The 19,700-nt window shown below is 39.2% G+C and overlaps 1 protein-coding gene across 2 annotated transcripts in view; it reads left to right on the top strand.

The window, feature by feature from the left end:
• ryr2b (ryanodine receptor 2b (cardiac)) overlaps positions 1-19,700 on the top strand; it is a 66,310-nt gene that overhangs the window by 20,865 nt on the left and 25,745 nt on the right. For both annotated transcript variants that reach the window (XM_067610441.1, XM_067610440.1), the window contains 30 exons: positions 211-424; positions 524-1,156; positions 1,318-1,518; positions 1,723-1,834; positions 1,970-2,110; positions 2,392-2,668; positions 2,805-2,919; positions 3,219-3,351; positions 3,918-4,021; positions 5,028-5,163; positions 6,607-6,793; positions 7,556-7,664; positions 9,441-9,561; positions 10,319-10,488; positions 10,964-11,184; positions 11,915-12,005; positions 12,110-12,250; positions 13,515-13,678; positions 13,944-14,022; positions 14,254-14,343; positions 14,658-14,795; positions 15,006-15,083; positions 15,662-15,737; positions 15,834-15,957; positions 16,152-16,267; positions 16,657-16,721; positions 17,732-17,853; positions 18,131-18,180; positions 18,454-18,514; positions 18,988-19,235. In XM_067610441.1, coding sequence (XP_067466542.1) covers positions 211-424; positions 524-1,156; positions 1,318-1,518; positions 1,723-1,834; positions 1,970-2,110; positions 2,392-2,668; positions 2,805-2,919; positions 3,219-3,351; positions 3,918-4,021; positions 5,028-5,163; positions 6,607-6,793; positions 7,556-7,664; positions 9,441-9,561; positions 10,319-10,488; positions 10,964-11,184; positions 11,915-12,005; positions 12,110-12,250; positions 13,515-13,678; positions 13,944-14,022; positions 14,254-14,343; positions 14,658-14,795; positions 15,006-15,083; positions 15,662-15,737; positions 15,834-15,957; positions 16,152-16,267; positions 16,657-16,721; positions 17,732-17,853; positions 18,131-18,180; positions 18,454-18,514; positions 18,988-19,235 — 4,517 coding nt within the window. The remainder of the gene's footprint in view (positions 1-210; positions 425-523; positions 1,157-1,317; positions 1,519-1,722; positions 1,835-1,969; positions 2,111-2,391; positions 2,669-2,804; positions 2,920-3,218; positions 3,352-3,917; positions 4,022-5,027; positions 5,164-6,606; positions 6,794-7,555; positions 7,665-9,440; positions 9,562-10,318; positions 10,489-10,963; positions 11,185-11,914; positions 12,006-12,109; positions 12,251-13,514; positions 13,679-13,943; positions 14,023-14,253; positions 14,344-14,657; positions 14,796-15,005; positions 15,084-15,661; positions 15,738-15,833; positions 15,958-16,151; positions 16,268-16,656; positions 16,722-17,731; positions 17,854-18,130; positions 18,181-18,453; positions 18,515-18,987; positions 19,236-19,700) is intronic.

Raw genomic sequence — 19,700 nt, 5'->3', positions numbered from 1 at the left:
CTGTGATCTGCAAACACCAGGCAGCACACATTGTTTGTACTTGTATAGCATCATGAAAAATGTAACAGCAGACTTTGGTTGTGAAGTCTGACCTTTATTCAATTTTGTTGTGACAGGTTATCAACTAGAGCTTTAATTTGGTCTTGAACAAGCAACAACTCTGACATTAACCAACTCCTTACTTTTTGATGACATGTGTTGACGTCATAGGTGTGTTGACATTTTGGAGCTGTCGGAACTTGATGAACTCTTGATCTTTCACCACCACACCCTCCTCCTCTACTACTCTTTATGCGCCCTTGGCAACACCAGAATTTGCCATGCCATCTGCAGTCATGTGGATCAGTCCCAGGTCCTTCATGCTATTCAGAATCCCCATCTTCCTGGCCCACTCCGCTCTGCATATTACCAGTTGCTTATTCAGGTGATTGCTTGTTGGAGTTCATGTTTTTCTTTGGGTTACATTCATTGCCTTTGGTCTTTGGAGAATAAATAAATTAATATTCTTGTTCTTGGACTTTAGGTTCACCTCAGCAGCCACTCCACTGCGTGTCTCACGATGACCCATGAATACATTGTGCCTATGACAGACCAAACCAGAGATATCACCCTTTATCCCAGTCCTGCAAATGGTGGTAATGGGAGGAATGGTCAACCTCCAGAGGGCTTTTCCAGCAGTAGTCTTAGCACATCCCTTAAACCACCGATGCGTTTCTCCTGTCCTTGTTTTGTCAGGAGTGATGGGATGGAAGGCAATGTTGCAGTTGAAATAGTCTGTACAGACAGCCCAGAAATCCCTCTGGACATACTGAGGAGCCTGACAGTGGAGATGCTGACTGCAGGTGTATGGGCCGTGAGCCAGGGTGTGAGGGATCCTGTAGGAGGCAGCACAGAGCTTCTGCTGGTTCCCCTAATTAGATTGTTCTATACCCTACTGGTAATGGGGGCACTGGGGGATGAGGAACTGGGTAAAGTTCTGAAACTGATAGAACCTGGAGTCTTCTCCACGGATGCTGAAACCCCTGAAGAGGAGGAGGAGGAGGAGGAAGATGCTAGTGATGATGAAATAGAAGGGCAAAGGGGCAGCAAAAAGGAAGATGACATTCCTCAACAAGGACTTCTTCAAATGAAGCTTCCAGAAGCTGTCAAACTTGAGGTGAACAAATAAGCAGATTTCTTTGACCTGTTTCTTTCTCTTTTTTCTTCCATGTGGTATAATTTTGGATTAGTTCCAGATGCTGAGTTTCTATATTTCTATAAGCAGTGATAAAATAAGTCATAATTGAAGACTTAATATTAATATATTTCTCCCTCTAGCTCTGCCATCTGCTGTCCTACCTGTGTGATTGCCAGGTGCGTCACAGGGTAGAAGCTGTGGTTGCCTTCTCTGACAACTTTGTGGGTCAGCTGCAGGAGAACCAACGCTTTCGCTACAATCAGGTCATGCAGGCACTCAACATGTCTGCCGCCCTCACTGCCCGCAAGACCAAGGAGTTCCGGTCACCTCCACAGGAACAGGTTGAATGGCTGGAATTAAATTATGAATGCTATTTAAGAGGATTAACGTGTAACAATATAATACTGTTGTGGTTGTGGTGTGTGCTTTCTACTGTGTTCTAGGAGCTGTGTACTCTAGCAATTATGTGTTTTGCATGATTTTTATTTTTTGAATTTTAATTTCTCAAAATATTGTCTATACTATCATAAATTACCCATCTTTAGATCAACATGCTACTGAGCTTCAGAGAGGATACGGAGCAGGAGAGCTGTCCATGTCCAGTAGAAATTCAACAGCCCCTGCAAGACTTCCATCACCTCCTCAACACACACTGTGGTTGGAACACTATTTATCTTTGTCTGATTCATTATTAATCCTATCTGAGCCAAGGAACAATGAAAAAGCTCTGAGAAGGCACTTACCATGATTACCACTGAGGACATCTCATCTTATTTTGCTGTTATTGTGCAGGCATCGAATTGGACAGTGACTCAGAGGATGAAGAGGATGCTGAGAAGTCTGTAAAAGATCGACTTCTCAGTCTTGTGGCAAGAGTTCTTGGACTGAAGGTGACACCCATAGAGGTGGAGGAGTGTAAACCACAGAGTCCCAGTAAGTGCATCTACAGTATGATGCAAAATCCTTTCTTTGTATATTTTGGATATAGTGCTTTTGAAAACTTGCATTCCATCGCTATTGCAGGCCTACTAATTTAGCTGTACATAGGATCAGATGCAACCAAGTTTTGGTTCAGGATCAATATTATGAAGAAACATAGCTTGGTTGTTATTCGAAAAAAGTCTATTTAATATATATACTGACCCAGATTTTTTAAGTACAAAGGCAATACGTTTCCCTTCCACCACTTTTCACCTCCTGGTACATTTTCTCAGAGTCCCTCAAAAAGCTGATCTCCCAGACGATGGTGCGCTGGGCTCAAGAGACTGAGATGGAGGATCCTGAACTGGTTAGAGCTATCTTCTCATTGCTGCACCGCCAGTATCAAGGCCTTAGTGGCCAAATGGCCGCCCCCCTCTCCAGAGCCTATACAATCAGCCAAGCTTCGGTGGAAGACACCATGGCTCTCTTGTTCTCCCTGGGCCACATACGCTCCCTCCTCAGTGTCCGCATGGGGAAAGAAGAGGAAAGGCGGATGATCAGAAGACTAGGGTAATTTGCAATGCAACATGGGGGTTTCTTTTTTGTTTTGACATATCTTGATTATTGTGAGCTTATCATAATGTCTCCGTGGTGTGGAAAGTATTCTTACATTTCTGTTTTTTTTGGATTTACTGCTTCTACACAGAGACATTATGAACAATAAAATTTTCTACCAGCACCCCAACCTGATGAGGGCATTGGGGATGCATGAGACAGTGATGGAGGTGATGGTTAATGTTCTTGGGGAAGGGGAATCAAAGGTGAGATTAATAAAACTTTATATTGATAATTTTATTTTATTTTTCTAACCAAGAAAGCAGGTCATTAGCTGTTAATCAAGTGAATCCATTAATTAGTCACTTGAACTATGCTGATAATTCATAAGCCACATGTCAAAGGTAAAGATAAAAAAACTAGCCAAAGGTAAAATGATATGTTCTTACCGATATGCACCATTAATTTGGAAATACTCCCACAGTACACTTACTTTATTTTATAACAGATTTGCATCACCTCCTGACATTTAGTTTTTCTTTGTATGCATCCATTAACTATTTAGGAAATTTGCTTTCCGAAGATGGTGGCCAGTTGCTGTCGATTCCTGTGTTATTTTTGCCGCATCAGCCGACACAATCAGGGAGCCCTGTTTGACCACCTCAGCTACCTTTTGGAAAACAGCAGTGTTGGACTAGGTATAGTAAATCTCATGCTTTAACTTCTCTACTTTAATGTCTAAGTGGTTCACCAATTAACAGAAACTCCTATAGATATACATTATTGCATCACAATAGGACAGCCCTTCATTACACAGATTTTTCAAATTATAACTAAATTATAACTTATAATTTTATAACTTCTTTTTTTTGGGAGAAGTGTTGATTCAAATCTGTGGCAATTTTTGAGGCCATATTTTGTAGTGCTGTTGCAAGGATTACATTACGTTTCAAACATGTAACACTGAAAGTTTTATAAAAGTATTTTACTTAGTAAGAATTTAACGCCTGATTGTTGTATTGAATTACACAGATATGCCTGTTATTGTGTCAATTTTACCCTTTGCTAGGAAATTATCTCGCCCGCAAGGAAATGAAGGAAAAAAAAGTTCTTGTTTGACCTGTTCTTGCTGTGAAATTTAATTTTAGGTCTGCAGATAACCTTGTGGAGGTGTTAGGATCCTGTCCCCATGATAAGAAACTTCAACAACCTGACATTATATAGTTTATTAGTTGGTGCCCTGTTTTATGCCTTCGTCCCTCAGCTTCACCGTCTATGCGTGGGGCCACTCCTCTAGATGTGGCAGCAGCTTCTGTTATGGATAATAACGAACTCGCCCTAGCGCTGAGGGAACCCGACCTAGAGAAGGTGAGTTAATATTGAGAGCATTCCTCTACAGCTCTGCTGTTAATAGTCTCCATGATGTAATTTAGACTTTGATAAGTGCTCTGCTCTGTAATTAATATGCTCTGCCACTGCATATCATTTTTCAGTGTTACTCTCATTCTACTCATCTCATTTTTTATGTCTTTACGCCTGGGACACACTGGATGCGTGAGCAGCACGTGTGCGTGTGTGTCGCTGAACTGTCTCTCACGCTTGCAGCGTCCACACTGGAAGCGTGTCTGCTGTGGCGCTACTGCCACTGGTAGCCCGATCTTTCTCGTTTTCCCTGTCTATTTCTGCTGAGAACTGCGCGCATCACGCGGAGAAAATAGGCAAGACCTCGAATCTCTAGATGAAGCGACGCAGCAGCCTCGCGTGAGACGTGCGTGACACACGCATCTCAACCCTAACCTGGGCAGTGTGGCCGCTCTAACCTGTTAACATGGGCGCCGAAATGAAAAGCAAGAGGTTCCGCGACGCACACGCGCTGCTCACGCATCCAGTGTGGCCCAGGGGTTAGTGTCTTAGTTTTGTGTATATATGTGTTAACTATATGGTCTATGAAATCTAAATTTTGTCTTTACTCTCTGTGTACTCCCCCCTCTGCTACAAATGTATGTAATTGACTATAGATTTTGGAGAAAACAGTTTGTGCATTTGAATAGCTTTCTTTGTGTGATCAATATATTGACAGTATCAAGACGCAGGTAACATCCAGCATCACATGCAGTAGCTGTAGTGTGTGATAACGCCAACAATATATTGAGCATCACACTGCATAATAAGTGTCACCACTTACATAACTACAACTAGTTGCCTGAAGTCCAAATAGGACAAAACAGTAATTATATTGTTGGTTCAGGTTCTAAGAAAGGCATAATATTAAGACAATGCAGGTTCAACCTGAGGAAAAAATGCTTTCTCTTTGCTGTACTCTTTATTTGTTGCTGCAATAACCCAGTCTCTGATAAGCTTATCTACTATGCAGGTGGTGCAGTACCTTGCTGGCTGTGGTCTCCAGAGCTGCCTGATGCTAGTGGCAAAAGGCTATCCTGATATTGGGTGGAACCCTGTGGAGGGCGAAAGATACCTAGATTTTCTACGTTTTGCTGTCTTCTGCAATGGTAACCTGTTAGTTCTACTCATAGACTGTGGTTTAAAGTTATCTCATTTGAAGACATCCTGTGATAGCTTAAATTACAAAAGATCAAAACACTGGTATACAAATGCCAGTTGTTTAACATGCTGTAGAAATGCATATTAATTTGATGATTCCAGTCTGTTTGACTTTAATATGTCAAATTTACTGTCCTTGATTGTCCTTGATTTTATTGGACTGATGGCTCCCCACTTAAACTAAAAATGTGTGGCCTTTAATTTTTAATAATCAGTTATTTAACTCACTTTTATTTATTTATGTATGTATTTAGCTACACGTTTTACTTATAACCTATTCAGGGCATTTACCACTTCTGGGACTCCTTAAATATTTGCTACAGGGCAAAATACTCAAAGAGTAAAAGATCTCAATAACTTTGTATTCTTAAAGGACCAGTGTGTAGGATTTAGTGGCATCTAGCAGTGAGGTTGCAGATTGCCACCAACTTAATACGTCTCCTCTCAGCCTCCCCTTTCAAGTGTGTAGGAGATCCTACGGTGGCCATGAAAAACAAGTCAAAAATGCGAAAGGTGCTCCCTAGAGTCAGTGTTTGGTTTGTGTGTTTTGAGCTACTGTAGAAACATGTCGGTGACACATGGCAGGCTCTGTGGAAGAGGACCCGCTCCCTATGTAGATAGAAAGGGCTCATACTAAGGTAACAAAAACACAACAATTCTTAGTTTCAGGTGATTATACACTAATTAAAACATTCTTATGGATATTGTATTCCATTTCTGCTAATATTTCTGCCAATAGATCCCCTTCAATCTTACACACTGGTCCTTTAAATCTTACATTGTTATGTTCTTTTTAGGGTGATCTGTCCAGGGACTACAGATCAAAAATCACCTCTTGACTAACTCACATCTACAGCAATGTTTATTAATGTGCTTTGTCCCTGTTACATGAACCGAAAAATAAGTTAAGAAGGCAGAGGAGGGTGCATCATTTCATGCTCCTAATTTACTGAGCTATTTGCAATAGAGGTAATTAACTCTGTGGTTTTTCTACTATTGATTTCCTCACTTTGAAGCAATGCCCAGAAGGCATCATTTCAAATTGTCCTTGGGGGTGTTGACATTTTAGCCAAATGGCATTGGCTTTCCGTATCACATGCTTCTTAGTGCTTTCAGCTTGACCTCTTTTATATAGAGCCTATGAGCTGTACATATGTTAAACTGATATTATTCTGCTGGTTCCCTTGGTCTGGTTTTCAGCTCATTAATTTCCTTACCTATGCATTCAATGGGAAATGCTACCATTAAATGTTTCATCTGTTAGTAGATTTGGGATAAAATGGGTTTTAAAACAAAAATGTGACTGTCCAGTGCTCTCCCACACACGGTCCACAATGTCAGCCCCTCCACCGATGGCTTGTCTTAATCTTCTGTGCATTCCTTAACCACAGGCGAGAGTGTAGAGGAGAATGCTTATGTGGTGCTCAGGTTGCTGATTCGTCGGCCTGAGTGTTTTGGTCCTGCTCTACGAGGTGATGGGGGAAATGGTCTTCTAGCAGCCATGGAGGAGGCCATCAGGATTTCAGAAGACACTTCTATGGACGGACCATGCACCACCTACCAGTCCAACAGAACACTGTCAGTCAGAATTGATTATATGTTGAGTACTTGAAGGAGATTTTGTGCATGTGCATGTATTTGCAACTGACACATAGTATAATGTCTTAGAAATTGATTCATTTCACCAATTTGATGCTGCTGCATAGAAAATGACTTTGATTCTGCAGTTTTAAATTGGTTTGAAATTGTATTTGCCCTTCTCTCTCCACACATCTCTTACATGACAAGGTCATAGTGGCATCACATTGCGAAAGCCTATGCATGAAAAGTGGTCTAATGGAATCTGTACTATTTTTTGCACTGTGGTGCAGGTCAGACTGTAGATTGCAAGATTGCGAATAATTCAATGGTCAGTGCATAACATATGTTAAATTGGTGCTGTAGACTCAAAAATGTATGATTTTCAATATCTCCTCCGTTTTTGCTATATCTCATTCTCACAGGTTGTGTATTGAAAATTCACTAGCAAATGAGATCAAAGCTCATAATGATTAAACTCGCCATGTGGAAAAAGATATAATATAAATAAAACAATTTCTGTGCACAGCATTTATTAACTACTTTTCAAGTGTTTATTTTAAATACAGACAGAGAAGCCCCCTACCTGTAAAAAAACATTGTATTGCTGTATTTTTTATGTTTTATCAAAATCATTTCCTGTCTGGGTAATAAGCTGTTTTTATTCAGGGTTAAGCAATTATTCAATTCTACTCAAAGTCCTTTATGATTTATCTCATTTCATGACAAGCTTTTAATTATTATGATTGTTTTGTGCGACAGAGATCTTGTTCAGGAAAATGATGATGACCTCATTCACATGGGACACGCCATCATGACCTTCTACTCAGCCCTTATCGACTTGTTGGGGCGCTGTGCTCCAGAGATGCATGTGAGTGTTTTCCTAGCCTTCAGTATGCCTTCCACATCAATAGCCACTGATGTCTCCAACAATAAAGCCTAATGGAGAAAGTCTGCTACATCTTTTTATAGAATGAGTCAGAATAAGTAAAAACGATGTCCATCAAAATTCTGCCCTCTTCGATGCTATTTACCAGATATTGAAAGAGTAATTGGCTGAATCTTGTCAAAAGTTGCTCCGCAGTGCCTACATGTATCAGTATGCACAACCTCAGACTAGCCTAGACTGGGGATTGGGAGTGTGTGCTGGACTGGCAGCATAAGGGTCTAAGGGCATTTGCCTTTTTTTTTTTTTTGCCTATTACAGTGGCACTGAGTTGGAAAGATCTGATAAGACAATGGGCCTCTTGAAAGAACATTTTCATAGTTTTTTCTGTGAGGTTTGCTTGTATGAGTGTTCTGAGTCAGATAAAACAAACTCTCTAAACTGTCTGAATTTGTTGTACATTGCTTGTGTCAGCCTGATGAATGCCAGCTGGTCATGAGCAAGTGTGTGTTCGTGAGATGTGGTCATAAGAATAATCCATGCCCCTAAAAGGGCTCCATGTTACACTCCATTTGTGATCAAGTTTCATTCACAAAAAAGTTCCCAAAGAGTAAAAACACTTCAAACCCTTCTTCCAGAAATCGGTAGACATAAACATAACAAATTTTAGGAGTGTCAGTAGTCGAGAATACGAAACAATTAGAAAATATGAATACAGCTGCCAACGATGTGTCATCAGAGCAGAGCTGTAGGCTACTGTGATGGAAATAAAGAGGGAATGCTTTGACATGAAGTTAGATGCTAAAACACGTCCTTCAAAAGCAAAGCGCTCCATGAAGGGAGGCGGTCAAGGGATGTGACAGTCAGAGATTTTAGAGGAGAGAATATTATAGTCTGCAGGTGATGTTACACGGCTGTAACAGAAGATGATACTGGACAGAGACACAGAGGCAGCTGTCGGAGTGAGAGAAGTTTCCAAAAACTACTGAAATGTAGAAATTCTCAGACCAAATTATAGCAATAAAAATAAAATCTAAAAAATCTTTCAGTAAATTGGTAGCCATGATGATGAAACAATGGTATTAATTTTGCATTAAGTTTTTCAATTATATTTAATTTTTGTTCATTTCAGTATCATATTTAAACTCCAAATTAATTCAGAGCATTAATTAGGGCATTGTAATTGTAAGTCAAACAAGTGTTTCTCCCCAGTGAAGAAAGGCTGAGATGATCTATTCATGACACGTACGACAGGTCTGGAGCACAATTTCATTTGTCCCTAAGAGAAAATTGATAAATGCAAAGAATGTTCACTCGTACGTGCATCTTAAGAACAAATCTTCTATGAGGCCCAGTGTTTTTGTATTGCATCTTTAAAACACAAAGGCAGTTCAAAGTGCTTTACAAAAGGCCTAAAAATAAAATAAACATTTAAAGGATAATGAAAATGCAAATAGAATTAAACTACAATATCATAAAAAAAACATTTTAAAAGGCAAATTAAGAGAAGTACAGCACTTTCAGAAAACATATCAGCCAAAGTTAATACACAGTTTTAGAAAATAAAAAAAACAACTCTCAACTCTCTTTCTCTGTTTCTTTGACATAAATTAGACTTGGATTATGCAAAATGGGCTACAACCCTACATTCGGAAAGTTTAAATCAGTGTACATCCTAACAATTATATCACTGTGTCATTATGTTTGATTATGTATGAAGTTGTATATCACTGACCAATATTTTTCTCTGAATTGTTGCAGTTGATTCAAGGAGGCAAAGGAGAAGCCATCCGCATCCGGGCCATTTTGAGGTCTCTCATCCCTATTCAGGATCTTGAGGGAGTCATCAGCATCTCATTTCAAATCCCTTCAGTGTCAAAAGGTTAAATCAGCCTGCAGTCTCATATCCTTCATTCGAACTGGCTGCCTATTTAATTCATATTTATTAAGATCACATTACTCTTTGGATATTAGAGGCCCAGTCTGTGATTTTGTTCAGCCACAGTGTTCTTGTTCCTGTTGATGATGGGGAAAACGGTTGAGTCGGAGTTACTGTAGATAGCTGTCATGTGTAGCTGCATGCAGCTTGATACTGTTTCCAAGAATTTGGCCCAAGGTTCATTGCTAGATCCTATTTTAGTCTCCGTCTATGTCAACAACCCATGGCATAATATACAAAATGCTTTGTAAAAGCTATTGCTCTCCTCTAGACTAATTTTAATTTTTTCGCAGTCCCAATTGCTTTTTTAATGTCAAATGAGGACAAACCCAAATGTTATTTTCTAGCTCCAGTGAGTTTCCCTTAAATATTGGAGGGTTTTAACCGCACAAGACATTCATACTGCATTAGTGTAAGATGTATTTCCAGTTATTTTGTATTATTTATATCCAGAACATTTTGTGTAAACAAGTTTAGTAACTGAACAACGCAGATAACCTGAGGAAACCTTGAAACCATGAAAACAAGACTCCCTTCTTCCCAGCTTCCAAGAACAACCAGCAAAACAAACAAGAAGATTCTACCCTTAAAGGGGTTGTCAATCGCACAGAGAGGGATCCACAACATATAAATATTCAATGCACAGTATATCAATATGACTTTTAGTTGTAACATCTTATCTTTTCATGTGTTTGTCAAGATGGTTCGGTGGTTGAGCCTGACCTATCTACAGTGTTCTGCCCAGACCACAAGGCAGCTATGGTTCTCTTCCTGTACCGGGTTTATGGTATTGAGAACCAGAGTTTTCTTCTCCACCTACTAGAAGTTGGCTTTCTACCCGACCTTCAGGCAGCCGTCTCACTTGACACTGTAAGGAGAGAAAATGTTATCTTGTTGCCCGTGGTCACCTGCTGGAAAATTCAGTGTAACATTGTAGGAGTGACCTATGACTTACTGTAGTATCGATCCAAGCTGTACTCCGTCAACAATGACGAATATCCGCTTCCGCCCACCCTGTCCCTAGAATTGACTTGACCTTATCATAACGTTACAGTGATTGTTGAAAAATTGTTTGTTTAAGACAAAAGACTTGTTTTATGTTTTCCATGTAACTTAAGAGTATGCATACTTCCTAATGAAACTAGGTTTTTCAGTTTTTTATTTGTGTTTAAAATTGACTTTTTATGATAGATAGATAGATAGATACTGTAGATAGATATATAGATAGATAGAAAATTTTGGTCATGGTCCGTCTCATCTTGCTGGCAGCTTACTCCATCTTGTCTTCTCAGTCCAACTTAGTTAACTGGGCTCTGTGTAACTATAACTTCCCTTCTCATCACAGGCTGACTTAGGATCCACTGACATGGCCTTGGCCCTCAACAGATACTTGTGTACAGCTGTGCTTCCCCTGCTCACCAAATGTTCAGCTCTCTTCTCTGGTTTAGAGGATCATGCCTCGCTGCTGGATTCTCTCATCCAGGCAATCTACTGCCTCTCCAGGGCTCTAAGCTTGACCAAGGCTCAGAGAGACACTATTGAAGATTGTTTGTTGGCTGTGTGCAGGTAGGGTTTTAGTTGATATGGTAGAACAACCTACAGAATTAGGTCTCTGTCTCCACTAGGCTGTTACTCCAAAGAATTGTTGCTGTCTTCAGATAAGGTATTGATTTTTCAGCAAGCTGCTGAAAAAGAGATTATATATGTTGTGGTGCAATATTATTTTTTGTCGTTGTATTCATTGGGACTATGTACAATTTTAAACATAAATGTTAACATTTGATTTATTACACCAGAGTTAGCTTAAACTAATTTTCATCTGCAGTCCCTTATAATTAAAACATATATCAGCACAATAACAAACAGTACAAAGCAAAAAACACACAGGACACATTATACAAAATACAAAGCTACACACAATAGCACATCACTTACACCCACAATGTCATTTACTACTACTTTTAGTAGCTGCATCCTGTGGTCTGCTGTTATTGATTTATTAATTATTGCACCATTAGCTTTCATTGTCCTCATTGTCACTTTGGTCCATTTTGTCCACGATGATATTGAATGAATCACTGTTTTTGCCCAATTTAGATATAACTGACCAAATTCAATCGAAATGTTAACAAGTCAATGAACATCTTGCCCATGGTATCTTCTTAATTATGTGTGTCATCCTTTTGAGACATGATAATCAGTCACTACATGATTCATTATGTGTGTATGTGTATGTTGATGGATGCGGTGTCTTATCGGCCCGTGTGACTAATGCTGCACTCATTGGTGTCCTCAGTAAACTCCAACCATCTATGATGCAGCCTCTTCTTCGACGCCTCGTCTTCGATGTTCCCAATCTCACAGAGCACAGCAAGATGCCTCTAAAGGTAGCTACAGAAATTGCAGTTTTACATTTTATGTGAAAATATATCAATAAAATGGATCATTTTAACTTTATTTACTGACTTCGATCACTACTTTTGTATACCAGCTCTTAACCAGTCATTACGAGCAGAGGTGGAAGTACTACTCGCTAACTGGAGGGCAGGGTGACCAGGGCTTTGCTTCTGATGAGGAGCTCCAATTGTCTCGAAAGTTGTTCTGGGGGGTGTTTAAGGCCTTGGCAAAGAAGGTAAAACATATTGAACATCTGCATCAATGTCGTCATTACATTCAAATGATTTAAAATCAGTATAATATTTTCCTAGAGCACCAAAAAAGTTGCAGAAAGTGAATAAATGTTTCATATTTTGACAATTTGATAGCCATCCAATCCCATCATTGATTCATTGCTTCCTTTTTTCATCCTCCTCAAAATATATTTCAGGAGTAACAGCAACTCAAGTTTTCCTTAGTGTGGAAGATGTAACACACTTGAGATTAAGAGTTATTTTTTTATATCCTGGTATGAAACCTCCCATCCTCAAACAAACATAATCAATAACTGAATCTTTTTGGAGTTCACTGTAAGTGTGCACCATTAATATTTCTGACAGACTTTTACCTGACTGATTCAGAACAGGAAAACATCAAAGAACTAGTTTCATGAGGTCATTCCAGTCCCACATCAAACGGCTGCAGAGGCCGAGCCCACAGTCAGCATTGCTTCAGAGAACATATTACTTAGTATAACATACTGTCTATATACTGTAGATTAGGTATACAGTGTTTCAACTGCCCTATTTATACTACCATGTTTATCATAGATTGCCATAAAAGGGAATATATTTTAATAATTTAAATCAAAAGTATAGTGTATATTGACGGCAATAGAGGAAAAATTGTATAGTAAGGACAACTGGCTATGTAACAGTGGTCCATTTGTAAAATTCAGACACATGAACAGGACACAAATTGCATTTGTATTGCTGTTACAAAGCACCCGAAACCAAGCTTAACCAATAATATACAACTGCAGAGCCTCAGTGTTGCAATTGGAGAAGTTTTTTTTTAGTGCATGTAAATGTATCATTCATGTTCCTGCTCTGACCCGATTTCCACTAATAACTTAATTTTCCGTTTGCATATAAACATAATAACAGCAATTTTGAAATTTCAGTGGGAAAGAGCATTCTGTCCAAATTGCACCAATTATGCCTAAGAAAAATACACATGGTTAGCAAAGTAATATGTACATTCATGATGGCACCATTCTTTCTTACAATCATTGTATTCTTTTAAAAATGTGGAGGGTGATGGCAATCTTTTTGTTTATTTCTCCAAGTTTCACAGATAATGGGGGAGGAGGGACAGACTGGTTTAGGAGGATCAATTTAGTGTTGAAATCTCTTCAATAATTCCAAACTTTGTTGTTTTGACTCTGTCTTACTGTGTCCCATGTTGTCTCTTTTTCTTGTTCCCTTCCTCCCACTTCCCTTCCTTCTCCATTGCTACAGCCCTATGAGCCTCAGTTATTTAGACTGTGTGTCCAGTGCCTGGCTGCAGTGGCCAAGGCCCTACCTCCTGACCACATTGACCCCGGCTGTGCTTCCCAGACAGAGTTAAAAACCTCCAAGGACACAGACAGACATTTTGACCCCCAGCCTGTAGACACCTCCAAGTAAGACACTGACCACGGATCTTTATTGATTGTGGATGAAAAATAATACAATTTGATTCTGGATGTCTTGAAGACGACCTCTTCTATTCCAGGAGAAGTGTACTGTAAGCTTTAATTTGGTAGACAGAATTAACTTTGAGACAAAGATTTGTGAATATGAACATTTATTTTCATGCCATTAATAAAGCTTCCCATTATTATTTGTATCTTAATGTGTTATTGTGTGATTGAACTACATAATGTATAATTTCTTTTCTTGCACTAGTGTGTCAATGCCAGAGGGACTGGAGTTTGTAGTGAACAAATATGCAGAGCATACTCACGACAAGTGGTCACTAGACAAGGTAATATCACAGTAATTATTCTTCAAATCTGAGTGTCATGTTAAAGTTTGCACTTAAAGTTGATGGATGATATCCTGCTCAGGACTGATCCACTTAGTAATACATTTCTAAGATAACTTTCCTGTTTGACAGTTTGAAAACATCTCTGCGTTGTGGTTGAGCTTATATGTTGATGTCTGCATATTTTCTAATGTGTGATTTTTAGATGAATCTGTGTGTTGTCTCTGTCAGTTTGCCAGTGGCTGGGTTCATGGGGAGCAGCTATGTGAGAACACCAAGGTTCACCCTCTCCTCAAGCCATACAGGGCTCTGGCTGAGAAGGTAGACTGAGAGTTTTTATGCTGTGTGTATGTGCGTGTGAATGTACTTCAGTAAAGAAAGCAGTGAGCTGATAAATGCCAGAGGCTCTTGCATAGCAAATGTGGTGAATGTATTATAAAAGATTAAAATGCCTCTCTGGTCTTGGTCTTTGAATTATTACCCCTTTGCCTTTCTCACAAAACTTGTGTGTATTGAGGGGACAATACTCTTTTCAAGTTTTTGAAATATCAAAATAGTTCAAACTTATTTTGCTCTTTTCTTTCTACTAATTTCAGTTATACATGAGGGTTTATCTATATTTATGAGTTTCCTAGGACAAGGAGGCATACCGCTGGGCCATTAAAGAGACAATAAAGAGTATGCTGGCCTTGGGATGGACCATAGAGAGGACTAAAGAAAGAGATGCATTTGGCTTACAAGCCTGCACTCGCAGAATCTCACAGATCGGACAGGTATGTGTTCTCCATACTGTAGGCCACATTCACTTAGCTTCTGGTCTCAGCAGTTTATGGAAAAGATTTGTTTGCTATACATTTACACATTTTACTAGATTCTGCTGTGTCTGTTCCAGTCAGTGAGATGTTATTCACAACTAAACTTCTCTCCTGCTGGTTTTAAAGGTTCTATAAATTAAGTAATCAGTCATATGTTCTGTGACTTAGTTGTCTTTTGAAGGAGCATCAACCTTCAGCCCCAAACCTATGGACATGAGCAGCATCACTTTATCATGGGACCAGTGTGTAAGTAATACATTTTTGTGCTTCATACACCATTAAACAGTGTACAACTTTGATTCTACTTTAATCTTGGCACATGATTAGCAGAAGTATTTGTCCTGGCCTATTACCAATTTTGTTTTGTGTAAAGCAAAGAAGTATTCACTTTGGCAAGCACATCTGAATAAACCACATTAATATTCTCTTGCATATAAATAGGATTAGTATCGGAAATTGTCAGATTATGCAGTCGTGTAAGTGGCTTAAGTTGCTGCAGTTGCAGCCTAACTGCACAGACAATAACTGTCGTCTAAAACAACTCAGTGATACAAATTGCAGTGTCTCCTGAAATGTGAAGTCACAATAAAAAAAAACAAATAATCTGTCCCTGGTATCATATTTGGAGTGCTGTGTAAACATATTTGGGATACTGGAGGCATGACGCATTTACAAAAGTAGTTTCCTTGTTGAAGACTCTCTTACTGGTTCGCTGCAGCTTTTAAAGAGAGTGAGAGAAGCTAAAGTTATTGGCTATTATTTAAACCTTCCTTGCACTTGCATTCCTTTTCTCTTCTTTTCTTTTCTTGTCTTTTCTTCTATAGGGCATGGCTGAACAGTTGGCTGAAAACTACCACAATGCTTGGGCTAAAAGGAAGAAATTAGAACTGGAGAGTAAAGGTATGATATTAACAATTCATATTCCTCTCCTCTCCTCTCAGGTAGCACGGAGCAATCAACAAAATTGTATTGTATTTGACCCTTTTGTCTCCTCAGGAGGGGGTGGCCATTCAATGCTTGTGCCCTATGATACTCTGACTGCCAAGGAGAAGACCAAATTGAGAGAAAAAGCCCAGGATGTCCTTAAGTTCCTTCAGATCAATGGCTACACTGTGTGGAGGTGAGTACACTCTGAGCCTATGATTGCAAAAAGGCAAGGTGATATGCATGAAGTGGGTCGCAAATGAGGTGTTCCACTTTCATGTCTCAGTTGCTCTCTTCGCATCGTTTGGCAGGCATCATAGCAATCAGACCTCAGTCCCTTTTTTTTCATTTGTGTTTTATTGGCCCTATTTGATTTCTTTCTCTCTAAAGGGATCGGAAGACAGTGGAGATTGACTTTCCAGCCATAGCCAACTGCTTTGGCTACACTCTCCTTCAGAGGCTGCTGTCTTACACTGACGAGGCTCAAGAGCACATGTTGGAGCTGGGTAACGTAACAATGCTCGTGAATGTTAAGAAAAATATTAGTGTAAAATGAAAGGTGTGAACTGGTTGAACTTTTACATTATACATCTGAAAGTTTGGGTATACTCTTTACCTGATACTATGAGCTTTTGAACATGTGACAGGGCCTTGAATCTTCACAGTTCATTGTATGAATAATGAGAAAGTCTCTTGAGTCTACATCCAGCAAGTCTGCCTCAGGGTAGTTTTGATTTGAACCTTTATAAGATAGTTCAGTTTGTCAACCTTCCATGGGAATTTGCACTTCCCAAGTAAAAAATACTTCAATTATTTATACTTTCCTATTTTGTCTGTAGTATCATTGTTGTCTTTGACTGCACAGGATTCAGTATTTCATTGTTTTTCTTTACAGAGGTGATGCAAGCCAGAGGACAGATGTCTAAAGGAGAGAGAGCCACAGACCATTTTTTCACCAAGGTTTGCCTGAGATCAAATGCATATCAAAACACAGTTAAAATCTACCATCTGATAAGGAATCCCTAACATTGATTTAGCCCATCCAATTTCCTTTTTCCCAATGCCATTTTCTTTCTTCTTCTTAGCCTTTTTTTTTTACTTATTTCATTTATGTTATCTAATTAGTTTTGTTAAATGGTTGCCATGGGCAACCCCTCTAAGTACAACCCTTTGTGGCTGTGTAATTTATTTAACTATTTTAGAAAGCCATGTGGGTGTGTCGATTGCCATCAGGACATTGATTAAAGCTTCCCACACAGTTCTGCCTCTAAGGAGGCAGCGAATGAAAAGGGTTTATTTTTCATTGATGGGACCCCCTGAGTCAGACCCAGTCAGCCAAGACCGTGAACAGTCATGCCTCAGATCTCTACACTCCACATCTCCCACTCAACAACCTCACTCACACAACCACACATCTCTGTCTGTCTGTCCATCTGTCTGTTAATTTCTGGTGCTTCATAAGAAGAGCTAATAGAGTACAAATGTTTAACGCCTTTTCCTCTTAGATCCTTGTTGGGTCCATCATTACAAACTCATGTTAAACAGGCAGGCGCTGCTCGACGCCATAAAACAAAAATTCTAGTCATGATCACAAGACGTTTAAAACATTTCTGGCTGAGTTGCAGGGAAATGTCTTTAAGAACAAGTGGTAAACAAGACTTGAATAATTCATTTGGTGTAATGGTGCTGCCATAAAAAATGTGTCTTTAAATTAAATGTAAATGAGATATAGCTTCAATGAAGCACTGCAACAAGCAGGCACAGAATGTATTTGATGTTGCGTTGTAAAAAATGTCTTATGAAACTTTGATGGTTCATATTTGAAATAATAGCCAACAAGAATGTTTTAAGAATTTATAATTTTTCCCCGAAAGAGAAATATGGCAAAGGTAATCTGAGACTTATTTTCATTTAAGGAAATATACACATTGATTTCAAAAGTGACCAGTGGCTTTTAACCCCTTCAACAGGTTGTCCTTCCTCTCTTGGAACAATATGTGAAAAGCCACCGTCTGTATTTCCTGTCCATTTCTCTCTGCTCAAATGTTAATAGAAGCCATGCCTCTAAAAGGGAAAAGGAGATGATTTCAAGGTATGTGTCATGCCCAACAAAACATACAGCATACAGGACATACAGCTAATTCAACTAGCACTATTTTAAAATGTATTATTCTCTTGCACATCATATTATTATGGGACAATTCCTCTTGATATGTTTTGCATAGTAATTAAACATTTTTATTTTATTCAAGGGTTTTCACAGAAGATGGCTTGATTGTTCTGTGCTCTTGTTCTCCTGATTTTGTGTCCCTTAATTACTTTGCCACTCTCTCCTGATTACTTCTTTTGTCTTTTCTCCTCACATCCAGCCTCTTTTGTAAGCTTACATCTCTAGTAAGACACAGGATCTCACTCTTTGGTAAGAATAGTGTGGAGATAAAGCTTATTTAGACATTAATTCTTCCCACTTGCTTGGTTATTTGTTGCTACCTTGGCTTGCACTTTTGTTGCTGACTATTTTATTGGTTTTATGTAATTTTTTTTCTCTCTCTGCGCACCTAAGATGCAGTAATTGTTGGATTTCATCTAATTCTTTGAGTGTGCTTATGCCTATTCTGTAGTTGCATGTGTTTTTGTCTGCATATGTGTGCTCATAGTTTGAATTTAATGTGTATGTGGGTGTGTTTCCCAGGAAACGAAGCCTCATCAGTTGCAAGCTGCCTCCACGTTCTGGCCCAGGCTCTTGATGCCAGGTAGCTAGATGGCACTAAAGTCACACTCTGCCTAAATCGATCTCCTCGCTCTGCCCGTGGTCACAACAGTGTCACACCACCATGTCTGAGGATGAGATGACTGGTGTAATTGATCTACTGATACACTGATGCTATCTAATTGTGGTTGATATCCCTTTTACTCCCTGAAGACAATGCCTCTGAAGCATGACAGTAGAAGTAGAATCTTGGCTCTGCAGAGGTTGATGTCATTTTGAATTGTCTGCCATATTGATTACTGATTTAGTCCACCTAACTAGTTTTATTACAGCTAGCCAAAAGAGACACTGCATGACACCTTCAGATTTTAATTTTATACATAACATAGCTACTTCTACAATATCTATTTTTATTAAAAAAAAAAAAAATCAGTTATTCATTTTTTCAATAACGTATACAGTTGTCTAGACATTTTTACAACCAGACTAATTAATTTTTCCACCCTTTGGCCCTAGGACACTGATGAAATCAGCCCCAGAGTCGATCCAGGCGGCCATGCATTCATTCTTCGAGACAGCTGCAGCTGATCTGGAGATGACTGTGGAAAACCTTTCTGTGACCTTGGTCTCTTTGCCTCAGAGTAGAGGTCAACAGGCGAGAGGAGTGGGAAAGGTTCTCAGCTACACAACCTCCACCCTTCTCCCCACCCTCACCTCCCTCTTTCAGCATCTTGGAAATCAAAAATATGGAGTGGACCTCTTGGGTAAGAGTTACCTCAGTATAGGCCACTGTCTAGGGAGAATATTAATGTGGTATGCATTTGTAAATTGTTCAAGTGTCTACTGCCACTGCTCTGTTCAGAGATAAATTAGTTCCTAAATGTCATGCATATCTCCTAGTATTTCAGCCACTGAACTATGATAATTCAGAATATAAAATGTATTATGAAGGTTGTAAAATATTCTAAAATAAATGTGTGACTTTGTATCTCCTGGTGAATATATGTTATATTTTCCTACTTTGCCCTAAAATACACAATTACAAATGTAGCCCATTTCCATACCTTCATGTATCAGCTCACAATAGCAAATTTTCAACCACTGCCATATGTGTTTCCAGTGGTCTTGTTTGTTTCCCTCCATATGCTAAGGAGCAGGTTGAACAGCTGGTTTCCACACCCCTGAAATCACACAGGGACACCCTCCCCTCAACTTTGTACCTTCCACAT

This window comes from Thunnus thynnus, chromosome 14 (assembly GCF_963924715.1).
Source record: "Thunnus thynnus chromosome 14, fThuThy2.1, whole genome shotgun sequence".
Lineage (NCBI taxonomy): Eukaryota > Metazoa > Chordata > Actinopteri > Scombriformes > Scombridae > Thunnus > Thunnus thynnus.
This window is presented reverse-complemented; position numbering and strand designations above follow the sequence as displayed.